At 38.7% G+C, this 17,457-nt stretch overlaps 1 protein-coding gene across 1 annotated transcript in view; it reads right to left on the reverse strand.

Annotated features, from left to right (window-relative positions):
* The window catches only part of ABCB28 (non-intrinsic ABC protein 8), a 507,377-nt gene extending 490,667 nt beyond the window's left edge, over positions 1 to 16,710 (reverse strand). The window contains exon 1 of the mRNA XM_089404304.1: positions 16,070 to 16,710. Within this exon, the coding sequence (XP_089260430.1) occupies positions 16,070 to 16,511 (442 nt within the window). The 5' untranslated portion in view covers positions 16,512 to 16,710. The remainder of the gene's footprint in view (positions 1 to 16,069) is intronic.
* Between the last annotated feature and the right edge of the window lie 747 nt (positions 16,711 to 17,457).

Below are 17,457 nucleotides of genomic sequence, written 5' to 3' on the forward strand. Positions count from 1 at the left end.
TTTAGCAACTATGATACATTAGAAACTTGAATCCCTCACTATTGCTATAATGAGGTGCATCTAATGTTGGCTAATTTCAAACAACATAGGGTTTCCCTAACTTTATCGAGATCACTTCTAGGGTCAATTGAGGAGGCCCCCTTTCCTCAACTGTGTTTGGGATTTACTTTGATGAGTTAAAGTTCCTTAGACTCTAGAGTGAACACAAATATGGAGGATAGTTACACCCATTATCATGCCTTAATTCTAATGCTTCTTTTCATTAATGATGTGGTCCTTGCTTCCTCTCCCAATGGTTTGAAGAGCCAAGTGGATGCCTTAGGTCATTTCCCTTAACAATGCCATTTCCAGATCAACTTTATCAAGACCAATATTATGATTTTTAATACTTCCAAGGACACTCTCTCTAGGTTTTAGTTCTTTTTCAAAGGGAAACAAGCTAAGATCCCTATAATCTACACTTACTTGGGGACCCAATATATTGGTCCCAATATCAATATGAATTTGGTTTCTTAATCGAATTTTGTAAGGGGTGTGTCTCTCTTTCCACACTTGAAAGCTAGTGTTTCTACATATATTTCCAGGACATCCATTCAAATATGCATCCTTTTAATGTGATCCTAAAACCCTTTGAACCATATGCTCAACGATTTGTGACCTTTATTTAGGGCATTGGATTGAGCAAATGTGGAGAGACTCCGGACTAACATGCTCCAACATATGATCTGTACAAATGGACAGTCCCCAAAACTATTGTCCAATATGAGTTTGGGCCCCACCCTTTTTGGATTGAGAGTGTCTTCAAGCTTAGTTCTTACCTTCACCAACCATGGGTTCTTAGAGACTTCACCTTGAGTTAGGACAGATATCTATATAATATATTTGTCTCTTCATTCCTCCAAAGAGCTTGCTTCCTTATGTCGTTTTGGTTGAATACAATGTTGTTACTTAGAGGCCACCTTGCTTCTTCAATCTATCAATACCTCTACTAACCAAACTTTAAAATGGTTTATGGATTTTTGTTGTGTTTAATTAAACATGGTATGTTGATTCCCCTCTTTACAAATACTCCTTTGATGACCCCCCCATCCTACTCCCAAGGAGTAAATTAATAAACCAATTGAAAAGGATATCTATCGGCAATATGTTCAAATCACTTGGGTCTCTCTCCTATAGCCTTTCATGTCATTTTATGTTGAGGATTTTCTTGTAGATTGTTGGTAGTCTCATTGTTCATCCCATAGTCAACAACAAGTGTGCTACCACCATTTATATGTCAATAATGATCACTAGATTCCATGGTAGGATGGTTCATGTCCTTTTATGTTGAGGATTTTCTTGTAGATTGTTGGTAGTCTCATTGTTCATCCCTTAGTCAACAACAAGTGTGCTACCACCATTTATATGTCAACATCGATCACTAGATTCCATGGTAGGATGGGGTTTTCCCACTTTGCTTCCTCCAAGAGATGGGTATGGAAGAATTCTTTTTTTTCATGTTTACCATCTACTACAAGATCCAAGGGAGATTCCATTACCTATATTATGGGTTTTTACTACATTATTTTGGTACCCAAACTATAGATGTCTAGCCCTAAAAATTCAAGAGGTGATATTTTTAAGATAATGTTTCTTATAGGGACCTTTGAGGCTTACTCGGTTGATTACTTCCACAATCTAAGGCATAAGCACCCAACTAGTAGCAATGTCACTAGTATAAACAATAATAGGTCAATGAGATGGTGCCCACTACACAAGAGACAATGAGGCCACCTTGTCCTACCACACTTAATGATAAACATAGCAGGATTGCCACCTTTCCTCGCTCTTAACCCAAAAGTCATGCACGAATTCCCATGGTCAAGATTCCTTCTCTTCGTAGGGATTCTTTTGCGTTGGAAGTTAGGGAAGATAAAACAAGGGGTTCCCAACTTCTACCCCCAAAATAGTACAAGTCATCTCAACTATGGCCATTCTTTGGAGGAGATGTCATGGAGCTACATTGTCATTGAGATGCTTTCTTCCCTTGAAGTTTTATCTATTTCACTTTCTAGGGTTACACTTTAGGTTCCCTCCATTTATCTATTTTATTATATACTCTTTATTCATTCCATTCTTTTCTTAGCCTAACATTTTAGAGCTAACTAGAATATGCTCTCATCAATCCTTACTATTGTTGCGAAATGTGGTTCTTCCTTGTCCCATAGAACTATTTATTCATGGACATTAGTGTAATTTCATCTCATTTCTCCTATATCATAAGACTCAATATTACAACAAATTTCCATCAATTTACTTAGAGTAATAATTTTTCCAAAGAAAAGACAAAATTAAACGAAGAGAAGGCATAAAATAAAAAGTTCTCTATTAATGTAGAGTTAAAATTACATAGCTTCAAAGTTCAGATACATTCTTATACATGTTTGGAAATTATTTAAAGCTTACATGATGGACATTACAAACTCTTTAAAGCTTCAGCACACGTGTACCATTACATGTGTTAACATTTTTATTTGAGAGTTGAAACTATTCTAATTAACCCCATTTCTCCTATATCATAGGACTCAATATTATAACAAATTTCCATCAATTTACTTACAGTGCTAAGTTTTCCAAAGAAAAGACAAAATTAAATGAAGAGAATGCATAAAATAAAAAGTTCTCTATTAATGTAGAGTTAAAATCACATAGCTTCACAGTTCAAATACATTCTTATACATGTTTGGAAATTATTTAAAACTTACATTATAGGCATTACAAACTCTTTAAAGCTTCAGCACACGTGTACCATTACATGTGTTAACATTTTTATTTGTGAGTTGAAACTATTCTAATTAACCCCCTCCCCCACAATAGCCTTCCCTTTTGCCTATATTTGATGGAGAACATCCAAAACCAATTGCATCTCTTCTCCTACGTAACAGAACCCTTTCATACTTTTCCCTCACTCTCACTTCAAAAGTAGAATTTGCAACTTTATGTCGAACTCAGCTAGGCAACAATCATTAGTGATCCCTCAACCGATTTGTCTTCGTGTTCATTTTGACAATACAACTCATAGCTTGATAAGGGATATGAACTTCCCTCGACAAAGCTCCACTAAATACCCCTGTAACTATTACAACAACTAGAAGGCTCATCTAAGATTCTTTATTTGAACTACCCTTTAAGTTATAAAAAATAAGTATTCATCACAATTTCTTTTATAAAGACCATTTGTACTTAGTTATCTGGCCACTTATCAAACTGGATTTTGAACTAGAATCCGATCAAACTGAATTCAATCAACTAGTTTTTTAACAAATACATAAAATAATTATTTTTTATTTAAAAATTGTATTTCTAAGATTCTAAACCATTAGAGACAAAGATGGAAAGTTTACTAATTTATATAGTAATATATCATGTAAGGATAAATTAATCAAAATGGCACCAATTGCAACACACATCAATACACATCAGCAGCAAAACACTTAACCAATAAAGCTTTAAAATGGCCTCTAGAGTATAAAAACCATACTATAAGGTATTGGACCACTAACCTACTACAAACCATTAATCAATATGATTAGTTATCAAACTCATTGCCACTATAGAAATGGAATCATCAACGGAAGCTACATAAAACTATAAGAGCAATAGAAAATGAAGTAAAACTGAGCATATGCCCAATAGCATGTATGTTCGTTAACTATAAATACGACCTTGGAGTCAACGACAGAAAGTAGAGAACGAGTACCAAGGTAACAGGATTGGGCACATAGCTTGACGAATTGTGTAGAAAAGAATACAGAATGAACCATTATTTTGGCTAATCCACAAGACCAGGGAAACCATCAACTTTTCTTGGTGATAAAACAACCTTAATATGCATACCTGAGGGTATTCGGCCTATCATGTTTAGTAACAGTGCCATTGACAGTGAGGTACATATCTGTAAAATGGGTGACAGGTAAACTAACGTCGGACATCTCAAAAACAGAGCTCCTAGAGCTCTTTGAACTTGTAGACTTGAATGACATTCCCTTTCTTTTTGGCATGTTTGATTGACTAGCTAGACCAACATTTGATGATAAAGGGTAATTTCTAACTCAATTGATGCAAATAAGACCCAAACGGTAAAATTTGCTAGAGGCAAGTGCATGGGTGACTTACTCTATGTGGGGCCTGTTAGCTCTGCTACATGTTGCTGATTTTCAAAGAGTGGAAGTGAGCTCGGTCCTTGGTTTCTCACTCAGAAGAGGTCTGCACCGGCTATCGTCCTTTTTCTCCTTCACCTCGCTTACTCCCTTTCACCCCGCTGCCTCCGTTTTTTCCTTCACTCCGCCTATGTTCTCATACTCCTGCGATCTCTGTTTTCCTCCTTTCCCCAAATAAACCTTCATCCTTGAGCCCCAAGAGCTAAAGCTAAAACCACATATAACCCGCGCTCATACGACCTTTCGCCGCAATTGCAATCGCAACCACAGCTTTCAGGGGGTCCTTCATCAACCATGTCTATAACATCGCCGATTGCCGATTGCCTCTATCGGATGCGATATTGCAGTTAAATCATGTTACAATGGTGTAGTCGGGTCTGGGCTCCATATCGCTATCAGCAAATCACATCCATGTATAAAAGCTCCCCCCTTGACTTCCTCTGATGCGATATTGCAACCGCTCCTCCGCCGTCCGATCAATCCCAACTTGATCCAACAGCCCTCGTCCATCCCGATCTCATATCTCCCGATATCTTCTACAAAACGATCTCCGTCGTCCATTCATTTGATCCGACGGCATTCGCTCGTCCCGCTCTCGCAAGCTGACCATGCGTTAACTCGCAATCAAAGCGGTTTTTGCCTTGTCCCATCTGCGACGCGTCTCCTGGTGAGTGTGATCGCGAGCCCGTGTACGATTACTGCCGTAGGCTCCAAAGTGGTGCGATCAATACCGCCCACTGCCTAAACTATTTTCCCCGGCCGTTAAGCTCCGTGTACCTTCCGCCCCCGATAACCGCAGAATCTATCCACCCAAGATCCAACGACTAAGGACTGTTTGTTCCCGCTTCTTCCTGATGTCTCCCGCCGATAGATCTTTGTCGTCCATCCATGTGATCCAACGACTGATATTTGTTCCCGTCATACTCACGCCTCCGCCATACCGTCCGCGTCCATAGCCTGTCTCGTGCACCCGAAGGAAGAAGGAGGCCAGTATCCAGTACCCGACACATTTGCTCCTCAACAACCGCTTTCAAGAGACAGAATGGCTGAGAAGGAAAGGACATGCCTCGAGCAGTTGAATGCATTTATCAGTGATGGAACTCCTTCCATATAACACTCCACCTGCTCGAGAAGGACAGCAGAGCATCCGAGAAGGTCAAATTCACTCGCAAACACAGTCAGCTTGCAGCAGAGACCCATATTAGAGAGTTAAAGCGGTTGGTGGCCCATTATGACCCCTCCACGCATAGAATAGCAGAGCATATTTGTAAAGAAACTCTATATACCCAGAACACAGATGTAATCAGGGTTGATGGTTGTTGTTTTGATGTAAGGTTCAACTTCTCGAGACTATAACTACTTTGATACTTGCAGCGTCTGGTCTTCATTTTCAGCTAATACAAGCTTCTTTTGATGTTAATTGCTCACTTTCCATTTCTACTCTGTTCTAAGCTGTGCTTGTTATGCATTTGTTCATGTGCTCTTGATATTTAGCATTAGAGGGCTGTCATCCCACCTCTGTGTTGAAGTCTAGTATGTATCAATGAATGTGTTATGCAGGTTTCTGTTTACTTAGTGCCAGAGAGCTGTCATCCTGTCTGTGCGTTAGGAAATAGATTTGCAAACCTCTTTACTGGTTGCAGCCGGCCATCACATGGTCTTGTGCATCTGCTGGTGTGGTCAGTGTTCTCCATGTACACCTAATCCTCAAATTGTGAGTAATTGGTGGTCTAAAGCCTTGTAGTCTGGGGGTGTTCACCCATGTCTGGAGTTAAGCATAGTAGAAGTGGTTATTTGGCTTGAACAAGCATCATTCCTTCCATTCATCCATTTCCAACATTTTGTTGAGTTTGTAATGTTCCCAAGCATCTCTGAGATACAACCTAGGAGAGTTTCTTGGGGTGATAACATTAATTGGCGCCGTTGTCGGGGAGAGGAGATTGAAGCTCAGCTTCCCTGGGAGACGACATAGTTCCAGATTTTGATGATAGACAAGGTCTGGACACATTTCTAGTTGTAATCATCTATCTGGCGACTCCACTGGAGGAAGACCAACCTTTGGCGACTCCACATTACAGTCCTGGCTCAGTTTGTGAGGCATGCTCGAAGAAATCCTCAGAAATCACCAGTTGTTCCAATGCCTGACCCTGAGAAGATTGTCAAATCGAAGGAAACATCACAGAAAGGAGCATCAAGATCAGGTAAGCCTAAAAAATCCCATGTATCTCTGCTAGTGAAGAAATACTTTCAGAGATTCATAGAGCTCCTTGTTCAATAAGTCCCCCATTTAGTCCATTAGTGCCCTCTTGCTCTGTTGTTCGTTTCTCAGCCTTCTATCATCCAAACGACCAGTACCCTTCCACCTTTCCCAGTCATGGCAGGCCAGCAAGCACCTACGAAGATGGAAAGAATCATAGCTGCTAGATATGGACCCTTGGTCTTGCTTGTTCCTTTAAATGCCATGCCTGCAGGAGATTATCAAAAATATATGCCTAAGTTTACTGGTACTGAGGGAGTATCAACTGAAGAGCACCTTGAATCCTTTTATAGTTATGCTGATAACTTAGATATAAGTGAAAATGATGTGTGGATGAGGGTTTTTGTCCAAAGCCTAGATGGGGAAGCTAGGAAATGGTTCAGAGAATTAACCCCTACGTCTATAGCAGACATTGAGGCCTTAGATGATGTGTTCCTAAAGCATTGGGGGGATAAGAAAGATCTGCTCTACTATCATACTGAATTTGGGAACTTGCAGAGGGAAAATGGTGAGTTGTTGTCCGATTTCAACAAGAGATTCAACCATATGTACAGCAGAATACCATATGAAGTGAAACCTACCCCTACTTCTACTATGATCACTTATGCCAATGCCTTCGATTCTCATTTCTGTCTGCTGTTAAGAGAAAGAAGATGTGCTTCTTTGGCTGATATGCAAAATGCAGCCTTTGAAGTAGAATCAAACATCATGGCTGCAGAGAGGCTCGGAGGTAATGCTAATAGGAGAAGACAGAGGGGTGAGTCCTCATCATCCTCAAATCTGAAGATCAATAATTTGGCCAAGATGATAGAATCATTAACCTCTGAAGTTTCTAGATTAAGGGTGGAGCAACATTCTGAGGAAGCAGGAGCTCATTGTTACTTTTCTCTTCCAAATCCAAATCCATATAGAGGAACAAATGAGCAGTTGCAGATTTTGCAAAGAAACAAGGATGTAAACGAAGACAAAAGGGTGAAGACCCTTTTTCAGAATATAGTCATGGAAGAAGAGCAGTTCGAAGACGAGGATGAGGTTCATGGTATGGAAGATAAGGGCAGTGCCCCTTTCTTAACCAGGGCTGCTTATTAGAAAGCATTATCGAGAGGCCATGCTTATGATTTTGTTGTACCTGCAGAACAACAAGCTTGTAAGCAGAAGAGACCAGCAGCGGATCCCACCATCCTCGAAAAGTCCGAGCCCAAAGCCAACCCATCTTCCGATGACTATGCAAATCCGCAAATTGAACAACCTGCTGTTATCCCCAGCCCAGTGATCAAAAAGGGGGAAGTCAGTTGCCCATCATCTTATGCTTCTTTGTCTGTCCAAGTGACAATCCCTCATAATTGCCCATTAGGCACTCGAGCAAGCCATAATTCAATGCCCAAGGCTGATATGGACAATCTCAATCTTGATATTCCGAAGCCTGCCTAGTTTGCCTCCACACAGCTTGAAAGGGTAGTTTGCCAAATCACAGAGGAAGAGGGTGCACAGTTTTGGGACACCTCCTTGGATGTGGACTGTTCTAAGAAAGCTACGGAAGCAGGTGAAGTCTTTGTGTCCTCCACACAAGAATACATTGGTTCACCATTTATATTGATTGTGCAGGCCACAGATGACACAAACAAGTACGCAGCAGCCATTGTTATTCAGCAGGCATACAAAGGCTTCCACGAAGAACATCCAAGGATGAGAGCATACAAAGAGGGGGTGAAATACAAACCATCTCTACCTAATAAGGTCAAATGCCCTAAACTCTTTGAGGTAGAGGATCAAATCAATCCAATTTTGCAGATCTATGATGAACCGGTTGATAGGCCGACCGAGAGGAGAAAAAACAGTTTTGATGGTCCACTAGATGGCCAGTTTTTGAAGATTTATGATTGTAAGCATGTTCTTTTACAGGTTTTAGCGTAGACTTAATTAGACTCCATGCCCAATGGAATACTAGGCAATGTTTTTAAGCTTGTTTTGTATGAAGGCATTGGTTTGCAGTTCTTGAGACCTCACAGGGAGGATCTCATCCCCAGAAGGAGCCAGTGTTAGCTCTGCTACATGTTGCTAATTTTCAAAGAGTGGAAGTGAGCTCGGTCCTTGGTTTCTCACTCAGAAGAGGTCTGCACCGGTTATCATCCTTTTTCTCCTTCAGCTCGCTTACTCCCTTTCATCCCGCTGCCTCCGTTTTTTCCTTCACTATGTTCTCATACTCCCGCGATCTTTGTTTTCCTCCTTTCCCTGAATAAACCTTCATCCTTGAGCCCCAAGCGCTAAAGCTAAAACCACATATAACCCGCGCTCATACGACCTTCCGCCGCAATCGCAATCACAACTGCAGCTTTCAGGGGGTCCTTCACAAGCCATGTCTATAACATCGCCGATTGCCGATTGCCTCTATCAGATGCGATATTGCGGTTAAATCGTGTTACAATGGTGTAGTCGGGTCCAGGCTCCATATCGCTATCGACAAATCGCATCCATGTATAAAAGCTCCCCCCTTGACTTCCTCTGATGCGATATTGCGACCACTCCTCCGCCGTCCGATCAATCCCAACTTGATCCAACGGCCCTCGTCCATCCCAATCTCATATCTCCCGATATCTTCTGCAAAACGATCTTCGTCGTCCATTCATTCGATCCGACAGCATTCGCTCCTCCCGCTCTCGCAAGCTGACCACACGTTAACTCGCGATCAAAGCGATTTCTGCCTTGTCCCATCCGCCACGCGTCGCCCAATGAGTGTGATCACGAGCCTGTGTACGATTACCGTCGTAGGCTCCAAAGTGGTGCAATCAATACCGCTCGCTGCCTAAACTGTTTTCCCCGGCCGTTAAGCTCCGTGTACCTTCCGCCCCCAATAACCGTTGGATCTATCCACCCAAGATCCAATGGCTCAGGACTGTTTGTTCCCGCTTCTTCCTAATGTCTCCCATCGATAGATCTCCGTCGTCCATCCATGTGATCCAACGGCTGATATTTGTTCCCGTCATACTCACGCCTCCGCCATACCATCCGCGTCCATAGCCTGTCTCGTGCGCCCGAAGGAAGAAGGAGGCCAATATCCAGTACCCGGCACATTTGCTCCTCAACAACCGCTTTCAAGAGACAGAATGGCCGAGAAGGAAAGGACATGCCTCGAGCAGTTGAATGCATTTATCAGTTATGGAACTCCTTCCATATAACACTCCACCTGCTCGAGAAGGACAACAGAGCATCCGAGAAGGTCAAATTCACTCGCAGACACAGTCAGATTGCAGCAGAGACCCATATTAGAGAGTTAAAGCGGTTGGTGGCCCATTATGACCCCTCCATGCATAAAATAGCAGAGCATTTTTGTAAAGAAACTCTATATATACCCAGAACACAGATGTAATCAAGGTTGATGGTTGTTGTTTTGATGTAAGGTTCAACTTCTCGAGACTGTAACCACTTTGATACTTGCAGCATCTGGTCTTCATTTCAGCTAATACAAGCTTCTTTTGTTGTTAATTGCTCACTTTCCATTTCTACTCGGTTCTAGGTTGTGCCTGTTATGCATTTGTTCATGTGCTCTTGATATTTAGCATTAGAGGGGCTGTCATCCCACCTCTGTGTTGAAGTCTAGTATGTATCATTGAATGTGTTATGCAGGTTTCTGTTTACTTAGTGCCAGAGAGCTGTCATCCTGTCTGTGCATTTGGAAATAGATTTGCAGATCTCTTTACTGGTTGCAGCCGGCCATCACATGGTCTCGTGCATCTGCTGGTGTGGTCAGTATTCTCCATGTACACCTAATCCTCAAACTGTGAGTAATTGGTGGTCTAAAGCCTTGTAGTCTAAGGGTGTTCACCCATGTCTGGAGTGAAGCATAGTAGAAGTGGTTATCTGGCTTGAACAAGCATCATTTCTTCCATTCATCCATTTCCAACATTTTGTTGAGTTTGTAATGTTCCCGAGCATCTCTGAGATACAACTTAGGAGAGTTTCTTAGGGTGATAACAGGGCCTTTGATTTAGTCATTTGTAATGGCTTGACTAGATGGGAAAATTTCGGTAATTTCACTTGCAATACTTACAATGGAGAAAGTGTAGTAGATTATGTAATTTGCTCGCATGGTTTGTGTGAGAAAATGAAAGAAATTTTGATTGGAGATCAACTTTGGGACTTAAAATCAGATCACAAGCCAATTTATTTAAGTTTCTTTTGGACTGGAAAGAAACAATTAGAGTCGAAAATTCAGCATGTCCAACAAAATCTCCCAAAGGGCATGATTCTTTTGACTCTAGAAAATTGTAATACCTTCAAAATGACGCTAGAGCGGCTCTTCAAGAAGGAGAAAATCACAATTCACGGCCTTCATAGTCATGAATTAACACATTTAATTCAATGCGCACTTGCAGAGTGCAAAAGAGCAAAAATTATGAAGTCTAAAACAAATTTCTTTCCAGTTAATGCTTGGTTTGACAAGGAATGCAAAAAGGCAAGGAGAATGTGGAAAGAGTCAAACAGGATAACATAAAGCTCAAAGCTGACAAGCAGTTATTAAGCAAGAAAAAGACCGATTTCATGGTTTCAAGGAGGGAAAAACTAATCTTCCTTGGGAAAAATAATCCCAAATTATTTTGGAAGAAGCTCCAACCGAGAAAGATACAAACTAGAAATAGTATTACAGCTTCTAAATGGTTTGACTATTCAAGACAACTCTATGACCAGGATCCCAAGGTTGATCCTCCCCCCTTGGTCAACACTACTACTGAACTCTTTGCAGTGCAAGAGGTAGAGATGGGTATCAAGAAGTTGGGTGTTGGAAAAGCAAAAAGACTTAGCTGAACTCCAAGCAGAATATCTAAAGTGGGGCTCAAAGATTCTTGCACCTCACATTACAAAAAAATTCAACAACATCATACAACAAGGGCTCCCCACAGATTGGACAACTAGTGGGGCAATACCTCTTTTCAAGAGCAGTGACGTCAATAATCCCTAATATTATAGGACCATCATGATAAACCCTTTGTTTTCAAAGCTATTTGGAAGCATGCTAGAAAATAAAATTAGCAAGTGCGCAGAAGAAATAGATAAGCGTAAAGGGCAAGCAGGTTTTAGACCTAAACATTCCACTGTTGATCATTGTGTAACTTTAAGGCACATCATTGAAAAAGTTTGGGAGAAAAAGGAAGAAGTCTTTTATTGCTTTGTTGATTTCAAAAAAGCATTTGACACGGTTCCTAGGGATAAGCTTTGGCACATAATGGAGGAACTTGGGGTTCCTAAACATTTGAGAGTAGTTGTGCATAGGCTGTATGAAGAGGTGAAAGTCAAAATTAGAACTTTAGCAGGCACTTCTGAAAGTTTTGGAAGCGATATTAGGGTCAAGCAAGGTTGCCCATTGTCTCCTACCCTTTTTGGTTTATATATCAACAAGCTTGAGGAGTGGTTAAATTCGCAAGGGGGTGATGGTATCTATTTGGGCAAGTTTGTTATAAGGCTTCATTTGTATGCAGATGACCTTATTTTGATTGCTAAATCGGCCCTTGGTTTGCAAGAGCACTTACTATCCATTGAGCATTTTCGTAGAAGTGTGGGGATGCAAGTCAATATCAGCGAAACGAAAGTAGTGGTTTTCTCTAAAGAAAAAAATATAACCAGCATAAGTTCTACTTTGAAGGCAACATTCTGGAAGAAGTTGCAGATTACAAATACCTCGGAATTGACTTCAACAAAAATCTAAGCTGGGATGGTTGTAGAAAGAAAAGAACTTTGGGGGGTTGGAAAGCATTTTATGCTTTTCAAAATAGGTGTAGAGAGGCAAAGTTATGGGACTGGAAAACCACTCAAACTCTTTTTGGGCTTCTAGTGATTCCGGTGATTCTCTATGGTTGTGAACTATGGGCCAGCAGTACATCCAACATGCAGTGGAAACAAATTGAGAAAATTCAAAAGTGTTTGATTACAAACAAATTCAAGATTAAAAGTGCAGTTCCTTATGCTATCTTGTTAAGTGAAATAGGGGTTGCTCCTATTGAAGCAATTGTTATGGTGCGAGTCATAAGGTATTCATATCACAATAGTAGATGGCCTAAGGTTGTCTTTAATGACATATTGTGCAACAGAAAAAAGACTTGGATGCAGCAAAATAACAAATGATTTAGTGAATGGGGTATTTGTTTGAACACGTGTCCCATAAACAGCAAAGAGATAAAAGCTTTTGTTATGGATAAGTTCCACAAGCGTACTTGGGATAAGGAGCTAGGAAGAAAGAAAAAGTACTATATTGAAGTGTTTAATCCCACTCATAGTCATCAACCAAAAGCATACATAGAGGCCAATATCTCTTGGAGAGCCAAAATTATTATTACTCAGTTAAGGACTAATTCTCATCAACTTCGTTGTGAAACAGGGCGCTGGAAAAGGCCAAAAGAAGTGTGGGAGGAAAGAATATGCATTTTTTGTTCTTCCGGAAAAGTGGAAACAGAAAAGAATTTCATTTTAGAATGTGAGGCCTTCAAAGACAACAGGGAAAGTTATGCAGATATGCTGGCAGCTAGCTCTTGGGATAATCTATTTAGCAAGGGGTTTGTCGAGAAGCTGGAAGCATTTATTGTGAGGCTTCACAGAAAAAGGGCCGAATACATCAAGTAGATGAAGAAGCAATCTGTCCCATAGGCTATCTTTAGCCTCGTGGACGTTAAAATAATTTTATTTCTTTCTTTCTTCTTTTGCATGCAAATACAATAAACTTTGACATATGAGGGGGATAATATGCGGGAAAACACTTTAAGAAGACATGCAATCCAATGAAAATTCGACACTTGGCAACCTCGGGTTATCCAGTTGATTTGGGTAGAACCTTTGATATTTATACAAGCTCGAGGATCTTGTGGTGACATGGCATGCATGGTTGAATCTCATTCGTGCAGGGTTGGAAGTTTCCTATTAAGGCTAGAGGGCTTCATAGCCCGCATAACCCTTGGTCATTAGATCATAGATGATCAAAGGTGCATAGAATATATGCAAGAAAGACATGCAATGGTTGGAAAGAAGGGCAACCAAACCATGCAATAGCAGAGACATGTTAAAACTTCTAATTTGCGCAGGGCTGAAAGATGCATAATTTGGTGGGAAGGTCTTTGAATTCTGCATAATCCTTGAAAGATGCATAATTTGGTGGGAAGGTCTTTGAATTCTGCATAATCCTCAATCGTCCATTCATATGATCAACATGAAAAATCTACAATAAAAACTTGCTCCACATATAAGGATGGACCGTCACTCAATTGTCGTTGGGGTTAGAAGTTGCATGTTCGAGGGAAAGAGTTTTTAGGACCCTACAGAAAGTCACACCATCCAATAATTCTATAACCGATGGCGCGAAAATAACCCTTTTTGAAGATGCATGGCGGCTACAACAAGCATACAATGCACACCGGACTTAGAATAAAGGGTTTGTTCCAAAGTATATTTGTTGGATTTAAATAAAGAGACGAATATCTAGGACCTCAGTATACACAATAGAATGATCATAGTAAGAAACCGATGTCTTTGGAAAAAAATAACCTCTGTGAACGGAAGATTTCTGATGACAGTCAACCATCCTATCTGCCAGAAAATTGAGATCTAATTCAAGAAAAAGAGGGGGATAGGATTTGGTCACAGAATCACAACAATACCCTTTCTCTTCTTGTAAGAAATGGGATCAATTCATACATGACATTATATGTGTAGATGATGAGATTTAATTAAATAACAGTGAGAAACCCAAAAAAATAACCGTAGCTTATAGCTTAAGAGGGACACGTATCTGCATAGCATCCAAGGCTATAAAAGGTGCAAAGCATGAAGACTGAGTTGTTAACATCGCTAAATTTTACTATTTGGTGACAAATCTAATCACGTATTTTTTTTATCAATACATGTAATTGAACATGTTAACATCGCTAAATTTTACTATTTGGTGACAAATCTAATCACATATTTTTTTATCAATACATGTAATTGAACATGTTTTGCTGTTAGTTATACTCATAAAATCATGATGAGGTATTTAAATTTTTTTCTGTTATTAAACCTATTTTGCAGTTTTTTATAAATATAATATTTATGATAAAGTATTTAAATTTGAATAATATAAAATTTATGATTAAGTATTTAAATTTGAATGATTATATTTGAAATTTTGAAAATTGAATCATGAACATCAAACTGAATTGTAGTTGTGACATTGACATATTTAATATTATTTAATATTTTAAATTTTAATCTTTATGTTTTTATTCAATTAATTTTTATTTCTTTAGCTTTTAATTTTTTAAAGTTATTTATATGTGTAGATTTTTTAATCCAATGAATTAGCTTAATTATTTTTTTTCTTTTTTTAATCATAGTGAATCTGTAATTTGTTTGAGTAATTTGGACTAGAGGCAAGATCAAATCTAGCAGCTGCCACTATAACACCAAAAGTATATCTAACAACCAGTAAGCCAGATATACCAGGAATTTATGAATTAGCAAGAGCCAAGACTCCACAAGGGTGGGCGAGCCTACTCCTTAAGCCTTATCACAACAGGCCAAAGATGTCCCCCCATGAGACTTGAAACCGGGTGGAGGGGATAACAATTAGTTTAATTAATGTTAACAAACTGTTTCAAAGTGAAATTTACGGTAAACTATGAGATCATTTGGTTAGTTGTACTTATCTTGGGTGTTTGTAAAGATTGATGCTTATCCTTCCTGTAAAGTTCAACTACTACAAGTAACATGTTGAATTGATATCGAACATATTGTTATAATGACTTTGAACTTTAGCCTTCAGCAATAAAGAGTGTCTTCTTCCTCCTTTGTATTAGTTGGAAGATGAAATGGTTAGCTACACTAAAAAAACAAGGAGATCATTTTAACTAGAGATGTCTAACTATTATAACTTTTGGAGTTTTTAGCGAAAGAAACAACTTTTGGTCAAATCATGACCTTTTGTTGTTTAAAATGCATTTTGACTGCAGATATAGATTCAACACCATGTGGGAACTCAAATTGTAGAGAGTTTACCACGCAAACTTGTGATTTCAATTCAAGTAATTATGGACAAATTCAACAGAAAGATATGCCAGATAAACTCCGAAACATATAACAAATAAACTAAGACATTTTAATTTGCTCAACTGATTTTAAACCGGGATTTGTTCAAAATTTATGTTCATCACAAGTACAAATGAACACATCAAAAAGATGGAAGAGTTCCAAGATCTCCCATGCAAATCTAAGTTACACCTAAAAGAATTCAGTTCAAATTGGCTATATATACAGGTAACAGAAAAATGTTAATGCAATAAAACTTTCCAGATAGCGGTACATCAGATGAGCCATGAGCATAATAGTAATGACTTGTGAAATCCAACAAACCATGTGACATAAATTGGATCAAGTTATTGCCTAACCTGTGTATGTTTTAATCAATTTGTACTTAACCCCACCATTAACTCATGTCTGATGCAATGTTTAGTATCATTTAGTTATCATTTTCTCAATTGATGTTTCACTCCGAAATTATCTGTCTGAAATTAAGCTTTAGGCATGTAATATTGGATAACATAGAATTAAATAGCCTATAGCCAAATTAAATGCAGGGGAGGACATGAAAACATACCCGAAAAAATGGGCATAGTAAGTGTACAAGCTGTAGAAGCAACGAGGGCGAAGGCAGATAGAGCGACGCGCAGCTTGTGCCTGAATACCAGAGCCCCAATGTGGCTCCACCTTATTGGTACCGTTTTCGCAGACTCGATACCATTATTTGCTAACGCTTTTTCAGAGCTCTCCAATTCAATATGAGGATCCGCAGCCGGCGGAGAAATGTAAGCCGCCTGGATGCGGACAGGATACTGTCTGACAGCTCCTACTCCTCTGAAGTTGCGGGTTCGAATTTCCACCCAACCAGGTCTAGACAGACACGAACTTTGCCCGCGCCTGAGAAAATGTAATCTGGGGGAGTATGGAATTGAGATAACGTGCGGTGATTTCCCGCGGGATGGTCCATGGAAATTGAGAAAAGGGAGGGATGTCCATCGTAATGGTTGAGATAATGCCATGGACACTCTGGTGTGTTTGTCTATCTTCTTGATTCACTGGTTCCGACAGGATTGCAACTAATGCAATGCAATCTCCAATTCAATTCACCCCCAAGGCACCTCCACCTATGAAATTTATGTAATCTAATCCGCCCAAAGGTGGGGTTTACTCAGACTCTTGGTGTTGGGTATTAAACTAATTTCGGGCAGGTGGCGTCTTTTTTGAATTTCCTTAAGCATACCATACATGAATATACACAAGTGTTCCTTTAGTATCATTTTTGGAATCCCCATCCATAAATGTAAAGAAGTCTCTTTTAAGTTCTGTTAAAAAACTGGAATCATCGTTGAAGTTCTTTTTTTTTAATTGAAATATTGAAGGAGTATATTTTAAGTGTTTTTAAAAAATTGAAATCTTAAAGGAGTGTCTTTTAAGTTTTCTTTAAAAATTGAAGTCCTCATCTATAAATATAAGGAAGTTGCTTTTATGTTTTTTTTCAAATTATATTAAAAATTAATTTTAGAAATTGGAAAAAAATTGTAATTTTTTATTTTCTTAATTTCTTTTTAATGTACATGGTATACCTAATTTAAATATTCACCCAAATATAATGCATATTTTTATAAATAATATTAAAATTTGAAAAAAAAACTATACTAACAAAAAAATTATAAATCTTAAAAATATAACTTTTCATATTTTTTTTATATTAAATATATTTTTAACATTTTTACTATTATATATAAAATGGATATACCATTTAAATTAAATTTTCATCAACATATAATGTATATTAATTTTTGTCTTTCTTAAATATAAAAATATTAAATTTTTTTGGTCCTTAAAGATATTAATTTTTTGTCCTTTTAAAATATCAAGATATTAATATTATACATAAAAGGCGGGTAGAATTTAAATTTTCATGCACATATTAATTTTTATCTAATAAAATATTAATATTAATAA

This window comes from Pinus tabuliformis, chromosome 2_2 (genome assembly GCF_031772625.1).
Source record: "Pinus tabuliformis cultivar Carrire ecotype Pingquan chromosome 2_2, CPIR1, whole genome shotgun sequence".
Classification (NCBI taxonomy): Eukaryota; Viridiplantae; Streptophyta; class Pinopsida; order Pinales; family Pinaceae; genus Pinus; species Pinus tabuliformis.